This window comes from Myotis yumanensis, unplaced genomic scaffold (assembly GCF_028538775.1).
Source record: "Myotis yumanensis isolate MYYU_CA2020_CCGP unplaced genomic scaffold, mMyoYum1.0.hap1 SCAF_3, whole genome shotgun sequence".
Classification (NCBI taxonomy): Eukaryota; Metazoa; Chordata; class Mammalia; order Chiroptera; family Vespertilionidae; genus Myotis; species Myotis yumanensis.
In genome coordinates this window covers 81,616,966-81,635,840 of record NW_027223754.1, presented here as the reverse complement: position 1 = coordinate 81,635,840, position 18,875 = coordinate 81,616,966, and the positions used below count along the sequence as shown (strand labels likewise).

General features: G+C 40.5%; 1 protein-coding gene across 4 annotated transcripts in view; it reads left to right on the top strand.

The window, feature by feature from the left end:
* Positions 1-386: 386 nt before the first annotated feature.
* Positions 387-18,875, top strand: part of MTRF1 (mitochondrial translation release factor 1) — a 58,210-nt gene continuing 39,721 nt past the window's right edge. The window contains exons 1-7 of one of the 4 annotated variants that reach the window (XM_070409007.1): positions 387-608; positions 704-885; positions 3,260-3,685; positions 8,408-8,499; positions 10,081-10,162; positions 10,346-10,453; positions 17,688-17,860. In XM_070409007.1, coding sequence (XP_070265108.1) covers positions 3,268-3,685; positions 8,408-8,499; positions 10,081-10,162; positions 10,346-10,453; positions 17,688-17,860 — 873 coding nt within the window. In that variant the 5' untranslated portion in view covers positions 387-608; positions 704-885; positions 3,260-3,267. The other 3 variants (XM_070409011.1, XM_070409010.1, XM_070409009.1) reach the window with 3 other exon arrangements.

Sequence of the window (18,875 nt, the reverse complement as noted above, 5' to 3'; positions counted from 1 at the left end):
ATAAAAGAAATTAAGGAATCACTACTTTAGTGGCTCCATACATAAGAAAGTTCTTGTAACTTTACATTAAATATATTGTCAATCTTCATCTCTTAATCAAAACTGTAGAGAACATTCTCTCCTGGATTTCCCTTACCTGAAAACAAAAGCTCCACCTTTGGGCGGCGGGGGCGCGCCTGTCCGGAGATAAACTACAACTCCCAGAATCACTGGGTGGGTCCCAGAATCACTGGGTGGGTGCTCCTGGGAGTTGTAGTACATTCTACGTTCCCGGCCCACCTCCTCGCGCCCCGGTCCCGCACCCTGGCCCGCGCCCTGGCATCACAACCCTCGCCCTGGGCTTCCGCTCGGGATAAGTACGCCGTGTGGTCGTCTCAAGGGAATTTTTCTCGCTTTGTAATTTTTTTTTATCTTTCTTGCTTTCATGTTTCTCTTCTGTTTCCTCTTTCACCTCGTTTTAACGAAAGCCCAATCACTATGGAAAAGTGTCATCGTGAAGTTGAAGACGGGAAATCAATGATTAACCCGGAAGCAGTGACCCAGGAAGTGAAAGTGATTCCGTACCTTTCCGGCTGAAATGTACCGGGTTAGAGAAGGTTCCGACCTCAGTAAGGAAAACTGATGTCTCGTTTATTTTAAGTACTCACAATCCTTTTCCCTTTCATGATCTTAAAAAGGTTTTTTGTTTTTTTTCTTTCTCCAGTTTATTTTCCATCTTCCCTTCTTATGGGATCACTCCATATACCGGGTTTCACAGTATGGCTGACACGTGCTGCCCGCGCCGGGATTTTTGTCGCGCCTGACGCGCCGACCCTGAGAGTTGTTGGAGGGGACCAGGGATTCTGTTAGCGGTGGTCGGCGGCGGAGGAAACTTGCTGTTCTCAGGTATAACCCTAGCCTAGAGAGTAACCGTCTTGGTTTGTTGCCCCCGTAACAGTGAGGTTCATGACCTTGGGAATTATTCTACTCTTCCTAAGATGGAAATTTTAGCCAGAAGTGTTACAACAAATGTTTACCACCCTTTTATTGTGTCCGTTTTCAAATGGACTCATCTCTGACGTGTTTGGGACTAGATGTAAAGACGCACAGACACTTCTGCTGGAGGACTGTAACTTTTGTGGTTACTGGGCGTAGATGTATTCATCCACAATTCCTTTTTAATGTGATTCCGTCTGTTAAAGTTCATTAGTAAAACCCTGCAAATTTTTAATATTTTGTTTTCTGGGTGATAATGGTGTATAAATTAGTAGACTTATAATGATCAATAGAGCTAGTCGATTAATGCACCTTCTAACAGTAGGAACACCAAAGACAATAAAGGTTGATTTTGGTACATTTTGACCTTTATTTCAACTTTGAACCACAGGATTTTTAGGGGCAAAGTGTTCTTCTTGGAACCCTTTCATACTCAATAAAACGATTGTGTACGTTTGTTAGCTCTTAATTATCTCTGCTAGAGGGGAGGAGAACAGATAATTATTGTACACAGCCAATTTCACCTAGCTTGTAATTTTTTTCTTTTTAACTTGTAATTTTTTAAAGTAACTTTTCTTGACTGTAAAAGTAATACATACTATAAGTATAGGAGACTTGGAAAACACTAAAAAGTAGAAAAAATATAAAGCAAGCAAAAGGTATCAGTAATCCCACAACTAGAAACCATCTTAACATTTTGATATATTTATATTTTAGTTTTCTTTTTTCAAAATATTCTGTACCTTTTTTACATGTATACCATGTATTGTAGATAAAATTAGAAAATGTAATTGAGATTATACTGTTTTGTATAGTTGATCCTTGAACAATATAGGGGTTATGGGCAACAACCCCCCAGTCAAAAATCTATATATATAAAAGGCTAAATGCAAAGTGTCCCCTTGGGAATTCGACTGGGAGAATGGGAGTTCGATTGCTCACTATGATGTACACTGATCACCAGGGGGCGGCATGGAACATGGCGGGCGACCACCTGCAGCGGCCAGGCACTAAGGAAGCAAGAGAAGGAGGAGGTGGGGAGGCGGAGAACCTGATAAGCCCTCATCGCCAGCCAGGCCTAGGTACCCTACCTGTGCATGAATTTCGTGCACCGGGCCTCTAGTTCATGTATAACTTTTGACTTCCCCAAAACTTAATTACAGTCATCCCTGAGTACACATGTTGTAGGACCCCCACAGATACCAAAATCCCAGTTGCTAAATCCTTTATATAAAGTGGTATAGAACAATGCATACAATTGGCTCTCTGCCCCCACGGATTCCCAACAATGGTTGGTTGAATCTGCAAATGGAAAACTGGGATACAGAGGGCCAATTATATATTTATTGAGAAAAATCAGGATGTTGTGGACCCGTTGTAATTCATACCCATTTTGTTCAAGGGTCAACTGTAATTATTACCATTGTCCCTTTTTACCAGACCTTCTGCTTTCTTAGTCTGTTAATATTTGAAGCTTTCTTCCTTTAGGATTTCAGCTGAAGGGATCATCCTTTTAAAAAATGTTTTTATTGATTTTTAGAGAAAGAGAAAGGGAGAGGGAGAGAGAGAGAGAGAGAGAGAGAGAGAAACATTGATTGGTTGCCTCTCATATGCACCCCGACCTGGGACCAAACCTGCAAACTCGCCTTTTGGTACACAGGACAACATTTAATCAACTGAGCCACACTGATCTGGGCAGGGAAGCATCTTTGAAGAGTGATTGTAGACTTGAAAGTGAAAGCACTGAGTTCTCAATAGGAAACTTGCATTCTAGAATCAGCTCTGTCTCTGTCTGGCTGAGTAAATAATATGATTAAATTACTTGACTTCTTGGACATCTGGATATAAGAAAATAGTTGTTATTTACATCAAACTTCAGAAATCCAAAAATATGTGAACCATCTAAATTTTGAATGATTATTTTATACCTTTCAAGTGCTTGTTCACGCATTTAATTCTGTATTCTGAATACTTTCTATAAAAATAGCTGATTTAACACATTCTATTGATATATTTATTGGATACACTCTAACTTTTGCCTTAATTATATATATGTTGAGTGGGTAGAAAAAAGTGCTTTGTGCTTTCTTCATTTATTTTAATACGTTCTTTTCAGAGGTTTGAGGAATTTTTTTTATTTTTATGAGTTATGGAATTTGAGAACCATGTATGGAGCTGGCTCAGGGAGTGAACTGAACAAGATTTCTTCAGGTTCCTTCCAGCTATATTATATCTGCAGAGTTGATTTTTTTTTTCCAGATTGTGTTTATTTGTTTTATTTCAGATGCTGAGATGAACCGTCACCTCTGTGTTTGGCTCTTTAGACATCCGTCTCTTCATGGTCATCACCAGTGCCACATCCACCCCCTTTTTCATCAATTTACACAGATACATCTTGATACAAGGCTGGGGGTTTTTAGACAAAACAGGAATCACCTTCTCTATAGTCTGTTAAATAAGAATTGCTCTAAGAGATTCTGTCATCAAAACACCAAGATGCTCTGGAAGCATAAAGCATTACAGAAATATATGGAGGACCTGAATAAGGAGTACCAAACACTTGATCAGTGTTTGCAGCATATCTCTGTAAATCAAGGGGACCAAAGGTCCTTGAATCAAAGACATGCTGAGTTGGCACCACTTACAGCCATTTACCAAGAAATTCAGGAGGCCGAAAAAGCAATTGAAGAATTAGAATCAATGTGTAAAAGTAAGTAAAAGATATGTGTGTGTATAAGTACAGGATTGATTTTCTAAGTTAAATGAACTTAGTCTTTTAAAAAATATATATTTTTAATTAATTTCAGAGAGAAAGGGAGAGGGAGAGAGAAGTAGAAACATCAATGATGAATCATTGATTGGCTGCATCCTGCATACTCCACACTGGGGATTGAGCCCACAACCTGGGCATGTGCCCTACCGGGGAATCAAACTGTGACCTCCTGGTTCATAGGTCGACACTCAACCACTGAGCCACACTGGCTTTATTTTTGAAAGTATTATAGCTGTCCCCCCCTTTTTTTTTTCTCCATTGACCCCTTCCACCTCACTCCTCCCAAAACTCAGTCTTTAAAAAGCCTACAGGTAATAAGCTCTACACTTGGAAAGGATAGGACTTTGTATTCTGGATGTTTAAAGTATTTCAGCTACTAAAGATCAACTACTAAGAGACTAAGCTCCTTGTGGTGCTTGCCAGGAAGTTTTTAGGGTCTGGGAGACTTATTCAGAAGCTTTAATTTATTGAACAGACCTTTACTGAGCACTGCCTACAGTGCTACATACCAAGGATACGAAAGTATAGTTCCTACCCCCATCAAAGAGTTTATTTAGTCTAGGTATTATTTCATCACCCTTTAGCCATCTCATCCCAATCACCCCCTTCCCTACTAGCCATAGGCAATCTCTAATCTACTTTCTGTTTCTTTAGATTTACTTATTTCAGGCATTTTTTATAAAAAGAATCCTATAGTATGTGTCCTTTGTGACTGGCTTTTTTCACTTAGCATAGTATTCTAAAGGTTTATGTATGTTGTAGCCTGTATCCATACTTCATTTTTTAATTGCTGCATTATGTTTCATGGTATGGTTATACCACATTTCATTTATCCATTCATCAGTTGATGGATATTGAGTTATTGAGTTTTCACTTTTTTATTATTATGAACAATGCTGCTAGGAACATTTTGTACAAGTTTTTGTGTGGACATAGATTGCTGAGTGTCTCATAACGTTGTTTAACCTTTTGAGGAACTGACAGATTGTTTTCCAGGTGGCTGCACCATTTTCATTCCATCCCCAGTGTCTGAGGGTTCTAATTTCTCCACATCCTTGCCAATCCTTGTTATCTGCCTCTTCGATTCTAGTGATCCTAGTGAGTGTGAAGTGATATCTCCTTGTGATTTTGATTTAACTTCTTTTTTTAAAATTAAAAAATCAGGGCGATATGCAAATTAATTCTTTTTAAAATATGTTGTTTATTTTACAGAGAGAGAGAGGAAGGGAAAGGGAGAGAGAAAAAAACATGTTGTGAGAGAGAAACCTCCTGCATGTACCCTCCTGGGAACCAAGCCCAAAACCCTGGCATGTGGGCTGACGCAGTCAAACCCATGACCTTTTAAGGTGCATGGGATTATGCTCAACCAACAGCCACACTGGCTAGAGCTCATTTGACTTTCCCTGATGAATGATGTTGAGCGTTTTGTGTGTGCCTATTTGTCATGTCATCTTTGGATAAATGACTGTTCAGATCCTTTGTCTATTGAGTTATTTGTCTTTTTGTTACTGATTTGTAAGTCTTTATATTACAGACACAAGTTCTTTTTTTATATATATATTTTTATTGATTTTTTACAGAGAGGAAGGGAGAGAGACAGAGAAACATCGATGAGAGAGAAACATCGACCAGCTGCCTCCTGCACATCTCCCACTGGGGATGTGCCTGCAACCAAGGTACATGCCCTTGACCGGAATCGAACCTGGGACCCTTCAATACGCAGGCCGACGCTCTGTCCACTGAGCCAAACCAGTCTTGGTGGCACAAGTTCTTTTTATTTTTTATTTTTATTATTGATTTGAGAGAGAGTGAGGAAGGGAGAGAGTGAGACATTGGTTTGTTGTTCCATATATTTATGCATTCATTGGTTGATTCTTTTATGTGTCCTGACCAGGGATTGAACTCCTAATCTTGGGTCAGGGTGATACTCTAACCAAGTTGAGCTGTCTGGCCAGATAGTTGATTTGCAGAAATTTTTCTCCCATTCTGTGGGTTGTTCTTTGAAGCACCACACTTTTAAATTTTGATGATGTCCATTTATCTTTTTATTCTCTTGTTGCTTGTAATTTTGGTGTCATATTATCTAAGAAACCATTGTATAATCTAAGGTCACAAAGTAGTATATCTTTGTTTTCTTCCAAGAGTTTTATATTTTTAGCTCTTATATTTAGGTCTTTGATCTACCTGAGTTAATTTTGTATATGATGTGAGAGCTATTTATTTTTAATTTTAGTATTTTTAAGTATTTATTAATATTGCTATTGTCTTAATATTTTTTCTCTTAGGAAAATTTTTCACAATATGCAGAAATTGAAAGAAAAGCAATGTTTCTAAATTCTCTTCTAGGCTTGTAGTTCTGCTATCTACACTAATAAAAGAGAAACATGCAAATTGGTGTCACTCCGCTACCCTTTGCATCGGCTAATCAGGGCGATATGCAAATTAACTGCCAGCCAAGATGGCGGCCGGCAGCCAGGCAGCTTGAAGCGAACATGAGGCTTGCTTGCTTCAGTGACGAAGGACTCCAACGTTCCCCGCCTGCCGCTGCCGGCCTCTGAGCTTGCAGTTTGAAACATTGTTATAAATATAGAAGCTACACAAAACCCCAGAAACCTGCTTTCAGCCAGCCGGGATCTCAGAGCTGGAGTTGAAACAGTGTTTCAATTATAGAACCCAAACAAACCAGATACCTGCTTTCAGCAGCCCAGGCCTCAGAGCTGGAGCCAAGCCTCAGAGCTAAAGCTGGCCCAGAATAAAAAAAAAAGAAAAAAGGGACAGGTTGGGAGCTTCAGTCACCCGCCAGCCTGAAAACAGCCCTCAGCCCCTCACCCAGACTGGCCAGGCACCCCAGTGGGGACCCCCACCTTGAAGGGTGTGTGACCAGCTGCAAACAGCCATCATCCCCTCATCCAGGCTGGCCAGGCACTCCAGTGGGGACCCCCACCCTGATCCAGGACACCCTTCAGGACAAACCAGCCGGCCCCCACCCGTGCACCAGGCCTCTATCCTATATAGTAAAAGGGTAATATGCCTCCCAGCACCGGGATCAGTGGAGCCGCGAGGCCTCCTGGCACCGGGATCAGCATGACAGGGGGCAGCGCCCAAACCCCCTGATTGCCCTGCTCTGTGCCTGATAGGGGGGAGCTCCCCAACCCCCTGATCGCCCTGCGGCTCTGTGTGTGACAGGGTGCGGCGCCCCAACCCCCTGATCGGCCCTGCTTGTGTGTGACAGGGTGCGGCGCCCCAACCCCCCCCCCCCCCCCACGGGCCCTGCTCTGTGTGTGACGGGGTAGAGCCATAACCTCCCCATCGGCCCTGTCCTGAGTGTGACAGTGGCGGCGCCCCAACCCCCTGATCGGCCCTGCTCTGTGGGTGATAGAGGGCGGCGCCCCAACCTCCCCCCCCCCCTCCCGGGCCCTGCTCTGTGGGTGATAGAGGACGGCGCCCCAACCTCCCCCCCCCACCACGGGCCCTGCTCTGTGTGTGACGGGGTAGAGCCATAACCTCCCCATCGGCCCTGCCCTGAGTGTGACAGGGTGCAGTGCCCCAACCCTCTGATCCGCCCTGCTCTGTGTGTGACAGGGGGCGGTGCCCCAACTCCCCTATTGGCCCTACTCTGTGAGTGACAGGGGTGAGCCCCTCAACCCCCTGATTGGCCCTGCTCTGTGCATGACAGGGGGGAGCTTCCCAACCCCCTGATCGACCCTGCTCTGTGCGTGACGGGGGAGCTCCCTAACCCCCTGATCGACCCTGCTCTGTGCTTGACAGGGTATGGAGCCCCAACCCCCCTGATGGGCCCTGCTCTGTGAGTGACAGGGGGCAGCGCCCCAACTCCCTTATTGGCCCTGCTCTGTGCGTGACAGGGGGTGTCGCCGCAATCTCCCCATTGACCCTGCCTTGAGTGTGACAGGGGGCAGTGCCCCAACCCCCCAATCAGCCCTACCCTGAGCGTGACTGAGGGTGGCATCGAAACCTCTCGATCTGCCCTGCTCCGTGCATGACAGGGGGCGGCGCCCCAACTCCCCAATCAGCCCTGCTCTGAGCCCAACCAGGGGCTGCACCTAGGGATTGGGCCTGCCCTCTGCCACCCGGGAGCAGGCCTAAACCAGCAGGTCGTTATCTCCTGAGGGGTCCCAGACTGCGAGAGGGCACAGGCTGGGCTGAGGGACCCCCTCTTCCCCCCCGAGTGTACAAATTTTTGTGCACCGGGCCTCTAGTTCTATAATAATGTTGAAACCGGCTACATTTACTCTACAAAAATGGACGCTTTAGCCATGCTAGATTACTCAGTGTGTGCTGGGTAATGGTTGCCACCTTTAGACAAGAAATGGCTACCCCAGTTTACTCCAAAACATCGTATTTGGGTTTATATTTAATTAGCCAGTTCCTCTTTGATTAATCACTGTTTTCTATAATTACTTAGAGACATTCAAATCATAAGCTGTTGGGGCAAGATCATGCTTCTTTTCGAAAACATGGGAATTTTTGGACATACTTTACAAATACTTGTCTATTGATATTCTCTATTTTAACTGTTCTTTTGTATAATTTCTTGCCTTCACAACTGAGATAAAATTTAGTAGGCAGAGATTAGGTAGCTATTTAAGAGTTTTCCTGTAAGTATTTAAAACTTTTACCATCATTATTGTTGGTTTGTAGGTCTAAATAAACAAGATGAAAAGCAGTTACAAGAACTTGCATTGGAAGAGAGGCAAACCATTGCTCAAAAAATTAACATGTTATACAGTGAGGTATGTTACAGAAGGTAAACTAATCTCAATAGTGTTAATATACGCTAGATTATGCAATGGTGCTCAAAGTACTTTCCAAACACCAGTTATTAAATTTTCTCTTACGATAAGGGTTTGGATTGGGTTTAGTGCTGTAATTTGCTACAGAATGAGATTGAAGAAATTGTGATAGATATCAAAGAATAAAAACTCCCCCACCCCCCAGCAGCAATATTCTAAAGTTGAATTTATTAGCTTGCCAGGCAAGGGAACACATGTTGATAAAGAAATTTAGTTCACCAAGAGGAAGCATTAGGGGTTTTTAAGTCTTAGAAAAGGGGAATGGTTCATGGTGATTGTGTTAATTAAGGATTGAAAATTTGCATTCCAGATAAAATGGAATGAATCCAAAGATCTAGAGACAGTTGATTAACACAAGTTTTTAGCTTCTTACAGCTCAATGGATGATTTGTCTAAAATCACAGAATTGTATACCATGTTCCCTTCTGTCATATTTGCCATCTCCTGCCTTCAGTCTTCCCTATTCTGGGAATCCCGTAGAGGAGGTTTGTGAGGTGTTGAAGGTGATCAGGTGGAGGTATTTAACCAGCTAATCAAAGTAAGATATGCAACTCTAATATTCTCTCCCATAGACTAGATCAGTGGTCGGCAAACTCATTAGTCAACAGAGCCAAATATCAACAGTACTTCTTCAAAATAGACTTGCCCAGGCCGAAAACCAACTTCTGAGCATGGGCCACGAAGTTTCAATCGCAATGTACGCGCGCCCTCACGTGGTATTTTGTGGAAGAGCCACACTCAAGGGGCCAAAGAGCCGCATGTAGCTCGCGAGCCGCAGTTTGCCAACCACGGGACTAGATCATTTTTAGCAGAGATAGAGTATTTTAAAAATTGACAGTAGGGAGTATCATGACCCATAGGTACTTTTAGTTTGATTTGAAAGACCTTTTAGTAATAATAAAAATAAAATTACTTCCCTTTTCTTCCTAAGAGGAAAGTTGGTTACTTTCTTTGTTAGGATGCTCCTTTTTTTTAAATCACAGCTAAGAAACTATTTGAGCCTTGTTTTGGGAGTCTTCAACATCCTCTTTGAACAAAGCAACTCTACTGAGAAGGCAGGGCACAGCCTAGTGCTTGCTGTCATTTATGGCAGGAGAGAATGTGCAATCATGTGTGAAATGAAGACTTCCAAAGCTTTACTTTATTCATTAGATGAAAGAAGTTATTGTTCAGAACTAATAGGCAGAATCTGAAGAAAATTGAATGGAACACTAGACTTTGATCGAAACTTCTGCATTTTAGAAAATTAAGATAGTCTGGTAGCATCGTAGAAACATCCTGACAAGTAACTTCATTGTTAAAATGAGTTGATCACTTGCTTTACGTTTAATTAGGTCTACTTATTAAAGCATTTTAGGAGTAGACTTCATTGGGATGCTATATGATTTTGTTAATTACTGATTATTTTTTAATATTTTTTGGTACCTTAATCTAAGTTCAAGTAAAGACAGTGTATATACTATATATGTATATAGAACACATACATACTAGTGCTTATAGTTTTCCCCCCCTTTTTTTTAGCTTTTCCAGAGTTTAGTGCCAAAGGAAAAATGTGACGAAAATGATGTTATTTTAGAGGTGACATCTGGAAGAACTACTGGAGGTTTGTAAAATAACTTTATTGTAAATAATATAAGAAATACCTAAATTTTACTTTGATTTGGCACACTATAACTTTAAAAGTTTCACTTTTGAAGTAGTTACTCATTTCTTAAGGGACCCATATTTAAGAAGGGTTCTCTTAGAAATTTGTGCCGATTTAATATTTTTTTGTATTTTCTTTTAGGTGATATCTGCCAACAATTTACCCGGGAAATATTTGACATGTACCAGAATTATTCAGGCTATAAACACTGGAAATTTGAACTTCTGAATTATACACCTGCTGATTATGGTAGGTGTAGTTGAGGATTCTGTCCACTGATGATACTGAAAAATAATTTTCCTCTGAGCTTCATTAGACCCATGTTGTCCTGTTTTTTTAAACATTTGATCTGTATGTGCTAAATACTGTCACATAGACTCATCAATCCCAGTGGCTTACCATAGTAGAGTTTTTAACTGGGAGAAGGGAGTGGGAGGGAGGGAGATATCCTCCCAGAAAGGAATATCTAAGTAAGAGAACATTTCCTTACGGAGGATAGGCATGTACCTTGCCTGGAAAAGCATTGCTTTGATGTTCAAAGCAAAGGTATGTTAAGGCTTTTACTCTAAAGAACTTTATGACTTATGTGATGTATAATTGGAAGGTTTTCCAGTTAAACTAAGTGGCTAATGATATGTTAAATTTTTATGGGAATGCAGGAGAAGTTAGTCATTAGTCTTTAATTTCAAAAAGTTTCCATCTACTTGGACTGATAAAAACTTAAGCAACACAAACAATAACAAACGGTGCAAGCCTTTAAACTTGCAAGTATGTTAAGTCAGAACATCTGATAGTAAATTTTTCCCATTCTTTTAATCCACCTGGAAGTAGTTATCTGCTTGGTTACACAGTGATACACTGTAGTAGACAGAAGGGGTCATGAATAATAAACCACAAACTATCGAAGTGGAGAAAGAGGATTAATGTAAGTTAAACAATCTAGGGAAATGAAAACCAGTATATAGCATAAGTAAGTTGTGCTTGGTACAGATTTTAAATACAGCCAGTGAGAGCAGAGGGAAGGAACAACGTGAGCAGCAGCATGGTGGTGGGAAAGATACTGGTGTGTGTGTAGGACAGTGAGGAAGCCAACTTCCCCAGGGCACATTTGTGACGAGAAGTAATAGGAAATAGGCTTGAGTGGATAGAGTTTGAACATCCTTGAAAGCTGAACAGACCTTGACAGGGAATAGAAAGCTGTTGATTTTATTAATAAAAATGTGACTTCATAAATAAACTTTTTTTTATATATTTTTATTGATTTCAGAGAAGGAGAGGGAGAGATAAAAACATCAATGATGAGAGAGAATCATAGATCAGCTGCCTCCTGCGTGCCCCACACTGGGGATCGAGCCCGCAACCAAGGCATGTGTCCTTAACGGGAATCGAACTGTGACCACCTAGTTCAGAGATAGATGCTTAACCACTGAGCCATGCCAGCCAGGCAATAAATACACATTTTAAGAAGATTATTTTGACACGATCTAAAGAATGGATTGAACAGGTTAGATTTAAGGCAAAGAGGTTATTAGAATAATCCAGATATGACTGTGGAGTAGGGAGACGTGAGATACCTTCAAAGAAAGAATGGGCAAAATTTGGTAACTGACTGACTACAAGAGATGCTATTGCTTGCCTAATATGTCCTATGTGCAGTGTAGATTGTTTGATCCTTACAATCCTGTGAGATAGGTATTATCAGTCCCATTTTACAGATGAGGATGTAGACTCAGAGTAAGTAACTAATCCAAGATCACACAATAAGTAATGGCATTCCGAAGATTAACTTTAAGCCTGTCTGATACAGAGCCACACTACATACCATTAGTCTATTCTGGCACAAAGGAGATGAGCCACAGGGATTCTAACATTTGTAGCTAGCAGGATTGCAATATTCATTCATGCCATTGAATGGGATAGAAGTTACAAAGCAGAGCCAGCCCATTTGGTAAGAATAATGACAAATGGTTTTTGAATTATTAAGTTTGTAGTTATACTGAGCATTCATTTAGAAATATCCAGTAAATTGTAAAGTTTTGTAAACAGAGCTTTGGTGAGAGAGCAGAATTGAAGAAAGATGTTTGATAGCTGTCAGCACAGAGATAATGTCTGATACTGAGAAATAGGTGAGGGAGAGTCTATAGAGAGGGACCATCCAGGGCACTAAACCTTGGAGAATGTCCACATTTAGAAATATAGACTAGTTCACAAAAGAAAAAGAGGAGTCAGATAAGCAGAAAAAGGATGAGGACAGTATAATATGGAAGCAAGAGAGGAGAGAGATTCTAGGAGAATCTAATCAGAAACAGCAGCATTATAAAAGAGAATAATGGAAAATGTCATCAGTGACCTCTGAGATATATATTTTGAATCCAATTTTCAGGAATGAGAGGGAGATAACTGAACAATAGGAAGAGATCAGTATCTCTTTCAGGTATGTAGAGCAGCCTAAACAATGGTTGGGAAGCCTCTCTTTTAGATACACTGACTCACTGGCAAAATAAAGATATTTTTTAAAGTAAGACAATGTTTTTCAAAAAGCAGACATTTTAAATATTTTACTCATATACCTTTAAAATTAAAGTCTAGGAATAAACCTACATTGAAATTATAATTTTAAAAATTGATTTATTTATTGTAATTAGGAAAAGAAAACCATGTGGTTAGAAAAAGACTAAAATAGCCCTAGCCGATTTGGTAGAGCATCGGCCCTCGGACTGAAGGGTCCTGGGTTCGATTCCCAGTCAAGGGCACGTACTTGGTACCTCAGTTGCAGGCTCAATCCCTGGCCCCAGTCAGGGGCACGTGCAAATGGCAACCAATCGATGTTTTTTTCTCTGTCCCCCTGCCCCCACCGCTTCTACTCTCTAAAAATCAGTGGAAAAAAAGGAGAAAAAAATCAATGGAAAAATATCTTTGGGTGAGGATTAAGAAAAAAGAAGAAAAAGACTAAAATAGAGAAAGGGGGAAAGCACCTATCTTTAAAATATGCATATTAAATGCAATGTGTCCCCCCCAAAATGTATATACACTTTAACAGCTGATAGCTCAATTTTTAAAAAATATATATTTTTATTGATTTCAGAGAGGGAGATAGAGATAGAAACATCAATGATGAGAATCATTGATAGGCTGCCTCCTGCACACGCCACAGTGGTGATTGAACCCACAACCTAGGCATGACCCCTGACCAGGAATGGAACCATGACCTCCTTCATAGGTCAATGCCTAACCACTGAGCCACACCAACTGGGTGATAGCTCAGTTTTGAAAATGAAATGTATTTCAATAAATGCTGCCTTTATATTCAAAGTGTGTATATATTTTGGGGAGGGACCACATATGTATATATATAAATTTAATGTTTAATGAACATAGAGGGGAATTCCACAGATATACACAGCACTAGAAGCTGTGTGAAAAGAAACACTTCCATGCAAAATTTATATAGCAAATGACTTAAAGTCTTGCAGGTTTTGTTTTGAGAGCGAGTGAGAGAGAAACATTCATTGATTTGTTATTCCTCTTATTTATGCATTCATTGGTTGATTCTTGTATGTGCCCTGACCGGGAATTGAACCAGTGACCCTAAGGTACATGGGACAATGCTCAACCAACTGAGCCACACTGGCCAGGGCTCGAGTCTTTTTTTTTTAGTTTTTATTCAGGGATATATATATTGCTTAAAGTATTACAAAAGGTATTACATATGTCTCCTTTTTTCCCCCGCCCTTGACAATCCTCTGGCCTCCCCTACCCCCCAGTGTCTTATTGCCATTGGTTATGCTTATATGCATGCATACAAGTCCTTCGGTTGATCTTTTACCCTCCCCGGCCTTTCCGCTGCAGTTTGATAGTCTGTTTGAGGCTATCTATTTTTGTATCTATTTTTGTTCATAAGTTTATAATGGTCTTTATTATCCATGAATGAGTGAGATCATGTGGTATTTTTCCTTCATTGACTGGCTTATTTCACTTAGCATAATGCTCTCCAGTTCCATCCATGCCATTGCAAATGGTAAGAGTTCCTTTTTTACAGCAGGGTAGTATTCCATCGTGTAGATATACCACAGTTTTCTAATCCATTCATCTACTGATGGGCACTTAGGCTGTTTCCAGATCTTAGCTATGGTGAATTTCAAGTCTTTTTTAATGGTCAGTAAGTATGCCTGCCCATTGCTCTAAAAGGAGACACTGTATCTTCCAAGAATGTGAGCAGTTTGTCCTTTGCTCTAGAGCAGTGATGGCGAATCTTTTGAGCTCGGCGTGTCAGCATTTTGAATAACCCTAACTTAACTCTGGTCCATGTCACATATAGAAATTTTTTGATATTTGCAACCATAGTAAAACAAAGATTTATATTTTTGATATTTATTTTATATACTTAAATGTCATTTAACAAAGAAAAATCAACCAAAAAAATCAGTTCGCGAGTCACCTCTGACACGCGTGTCATAGGTTCGCCATCACTGCTCTAGAGGTAGACATCATCTCCAAAGCTGTTCACTATACAAACACCCTCAAAAAGATTTTCTGGAACAAAAGGGCAGGCAGGTCGAACAGAAGAAACTGGTAGAGAATTGTCTCCCAATATTAGTATGAACTCATGAGGTATTTCCTATCTCTGACCACTGAAAAGGCCTAGAAACAATGACCAGCTCTGTAAACATCCCTAGCACTCAATTGTGGTCTTGAAATATTCTTTCTCTTTGAAAGGAGAAATAGCTGGTTCCAGTGTGGGGCAAGTGTTCAAAATAATCCTGGAATATCTTGTTATATCATTACTAGAGGCCTGGTGCATGAATGCATGAAATTCATGCACGGGGATGGCGGGGGGCGGGGAGGATCCCATACCCCAGCCCTCTCACAATTTGGGACCCCTCGGGGGATGTCCATCCCTGCGGATCGGACCTAAACTGGCAGTCGGACATCCCTCTTGCAATCCGGGACTGCTGGCTCCTAACTGCTCGCCTGCCTGCCTGCCTGCCTCTAACCACTCTGCCTGCCTGCCTGATCACCCCTAACTGCTCGCCTATCTTCCTGGTTGCCCCTAACTGCCTCTGCCTGCCTGCCTGATCACCCCTAATCACTCTGCCTGCCTGCCTGATCACCCCTAACCACTCTGCCTGCCTGCCTACCTGATGCCCCTAACCTCTCTGCCTGCCTGCCTGATTGCCCCTAACCACCTCTGCCTCAGCCTCCGCTGTTGGCAGCTTCGTCCGAAAGGACACCTGGAAGGTCATTCGGCTGTCTGGTCTAATTAGCATATTATGCTTTTATTATTATAGATGCAGCCAATCAATGATTGTCTCTCATCATTGATGTTTTGATCTCTCCCTCTTCCTTCCTCTCTGAAATCAATAAAAAAATATAAAAAAGAGCCATGTCAAAAGAACTCAGAAGTTAACTTGAAGAGGCTCCCTCTGGCCAAAGATGGGGCAAGTGGAATTTTAATCAATAATTGTTATTGATTTAAACATGCTGACTGTGTTCAAATCCTTGAGTTCACAGTGATATATAAAAAAATAATTACCTAATTCATTATATTGTTAAAAGAAAGATATTGGGCCTTGCCCATATTGCTTAGTGGTTAGAATGGCAGCCTCCACACCAAAGGGTCTCAGGTTTAAGGGCACGTACCTGGGTTTCAGGTTGGATCCCCGGCAACTAATTGATGTGTCTCTCACATCGAAGTTTCTTTCCTTCCCTTCCACTCTCTCTATAAAGCAATGGAACAGAAAGGTATATTAGTAAAACGTAAAGGAATAGAATCAAGCATTAATCCTGCCTTTCCTATATAACTGTATCAGTGGGTAATCAAATACTAGGCAAGGGGAATATCTCTTTATAAATTCACTTTAATTAAAAGTGAAAAAGAGCCCAGCTGGCGTGGCTCAGTAGTTGCGCATCAACCTATGAACCAGGAGGTTCGATTCCTGGTCAGGGCATATGCCTGGGTTGCTGGCTCAATCCCCAATGGGTGCGTGCAGGAGACGGCCGATCTGTGGTTCTCTCTCATCATTGATGTTTCTATCTCTCTCCATCTCCTTTCCTCTGTGAAATCAATACAAATTATATATATATATTTTAAAGTGAAAAAGAAATGATAGAATTAGACTATCACCATTTTACAATTAAGCATCAAAGGCTGTCAGGACCAAAAAAAGAGAGAACCAGACAGTATGTGCTTCCTATTGTCTTACCAAGGAGCTCAAGCTCCTGTCTGATCTAGTCTCTGGATCTAGCTGCCCAGTTGCAGACAATACAGAGGGCAACAGCACAGGTTGAATTTCCCCAAGAGTAAGCAATCAGCCCTAACTGGTTTGGCTCAGTGGATAGAGAGTTGGTTGGCCTGGGGACTGAAAGGTCCCAGGTTCGATTCCAGTCAAGGGCATGTGCCTCGATTACAGGCACATCCCCAGTAAGAAGTGTGCAAGAGGCAGCTGATGGATGTTTCTAACTCTCTATCCCTCTTCCTTCCTCTCTGTTAAAAAAATCAATAAAATAAAATAAAAATTTTAAAAGAGTATGCAATCAGCAAAATCAAACTAGGAAATTCTACAGGTCACAGCCCAGATTCCTCAACAGATAATTTGTAGAAAACAAAAGAGATGGATGATGAGATTAAGAGATTTAAAAGACATAATCAAAAAAATAATAATAAAATAAATAAAATAAAAGACATAATCAAACTTTTTAAAATGGATAAGTCTAATAACTGTGGTGCCTAGGGCAGCACATTCAGGTAATACAATTATTATTAAAAAAAGGAATAAAACTCAGAATAATGGTTACTCATGAGAAAGGAAGGAGATTGTAACTGGGAAGGGGAATGTGAAAGGGCATTTAGGATGACTGACAAAGTTCTTTTTCTTGATCTTGTAGTCACTAAGTCAAACATTTGATTCATGTGGTTTTCTATATCTGTATATTATTGCATAAAAATATTTTTAAAAAACACATTTGATAAGAAACTAGCATTAAGATTCTTTTGTGATAATCTTCCCACTCAACAGATAAGTAAGAGCTACATTTCGATAGATCTTTGAAACCTTGGGAGGACCTATAGTATTCATCATTATCAAATTATTATGTAATTAAGCATTCTTTTTTATATGGCACCATGTTATCCTAAGGTGGCATAGGGTAGTTCAAGAAGAAAATCTCCTAGTATTTTTTTTTCTAATAGTATTTTTATAAAAGTAAAACGTGCTTATTATAGAAAATTTAGGAACAAAAAAAAGTATAAAAAGGAAAATAAAAATCTGTGGTTATTCTGTTCCTCAGAGATAACTGTACATAATATTTTGGTGTGTTTCTTTTTATATATTAATACATTTACATTTGGAAAATAATTTTGTACCTACTTTATGTTCTCATCTAAGGAGCTATATTCACATTCAGGCCTTAGATTAAGGACATTTAAGATCTTGATCCTTTTCAAATTAGAAATCATGAATCATTTCTGGATATTTTTTCCTAGGTGGGCTACATCATGCAGCTGCCCGAATTTCTGGTGACAATGTCTATAAGCATTTGAAGTATGAAGGTGGGATTCACCGAGTTCAGCGAATCCCTGAGGTGGGCCTGTCGTCAAGGATGCAGCGTATTCACACAGGAACAATGTCAGTTATTGTCCTTCCTCAACCACATGAGGTAACCTCACCAGGAGGCATTGAAAACTTATTCTTTGTAAATGGTTGTTACAATGAAAAGTCTTAGCTTCTAGGAAATTCAGTGATTTTTCAGGGTTACCTACTGAACTTTATAGTCACTTTTGAGAAATCCTTAACTCCTCCCTAGGTAAAGTTGCCCCTTTTATCTCTGACCAAGATGTTTTGTTCTAAATAGAAGTCACTTCTCTACATAAAACAGAATCCACAAAGCTTTTTAAATGTGGCTCAGTGGCATATAAGCATAACTAATGGACATAAGACACTGGGGGGTAAGGGAGGCCAGGGGATTGTCAAGGGCGGGGGGGGGGGGGGGGGGGGGGCGGGGAGGGGGGGAGGACACATATGTAATACCCTTTGTAATACTTTTAGCAATAAAAAAAATAAAATAAAATAAAAAAATAAATGTGGCTCAGTGGTGGATTGTCGACCTATAAACCCGGAGGTCATGGTTCAATTTCTGGTCAGGGCACATGCCTGGGTTTTAGGCTTGATCCCCAGTAGGGGCTGTGCAGGAGGCAGCCAATCAATTCTCTGTCATTGTTGATGTTTCTCTCTCTCTTCCTTTTTCTTCCTCTCTGAAATCAATAAAAAATATATTAAAAAAGAAAGCAGAGTGTCACCTTGTTCGTTCTCAGGTGGGAATGTGCACATGAAGAGCATTGTGAAGTTTGCTGCTCTGTGCATATCTTCTAATGATTGTGAAAGTGCTGTAATAATTGATTTGGGGAAACAAATTTTAGAAAGTAGGTGAATTTGAAAATACAGAATTGGAATAGTAAGTATTAACTTTATATGTAGATACATTATACATACATACATATATTTTACAAAATTTTCTATCTAATGTAGCTTTGTGGGATGACGAATGATGAAACTTGAAAGATTGCATAACTTAATGATCTCATAGCATCTTAAGTCATTATTAAAAAACAGTATCCATTGAAATAGGGAGTTTATTTCACCTCTTAGTCTAATAGCTATGATTTATGACCCAA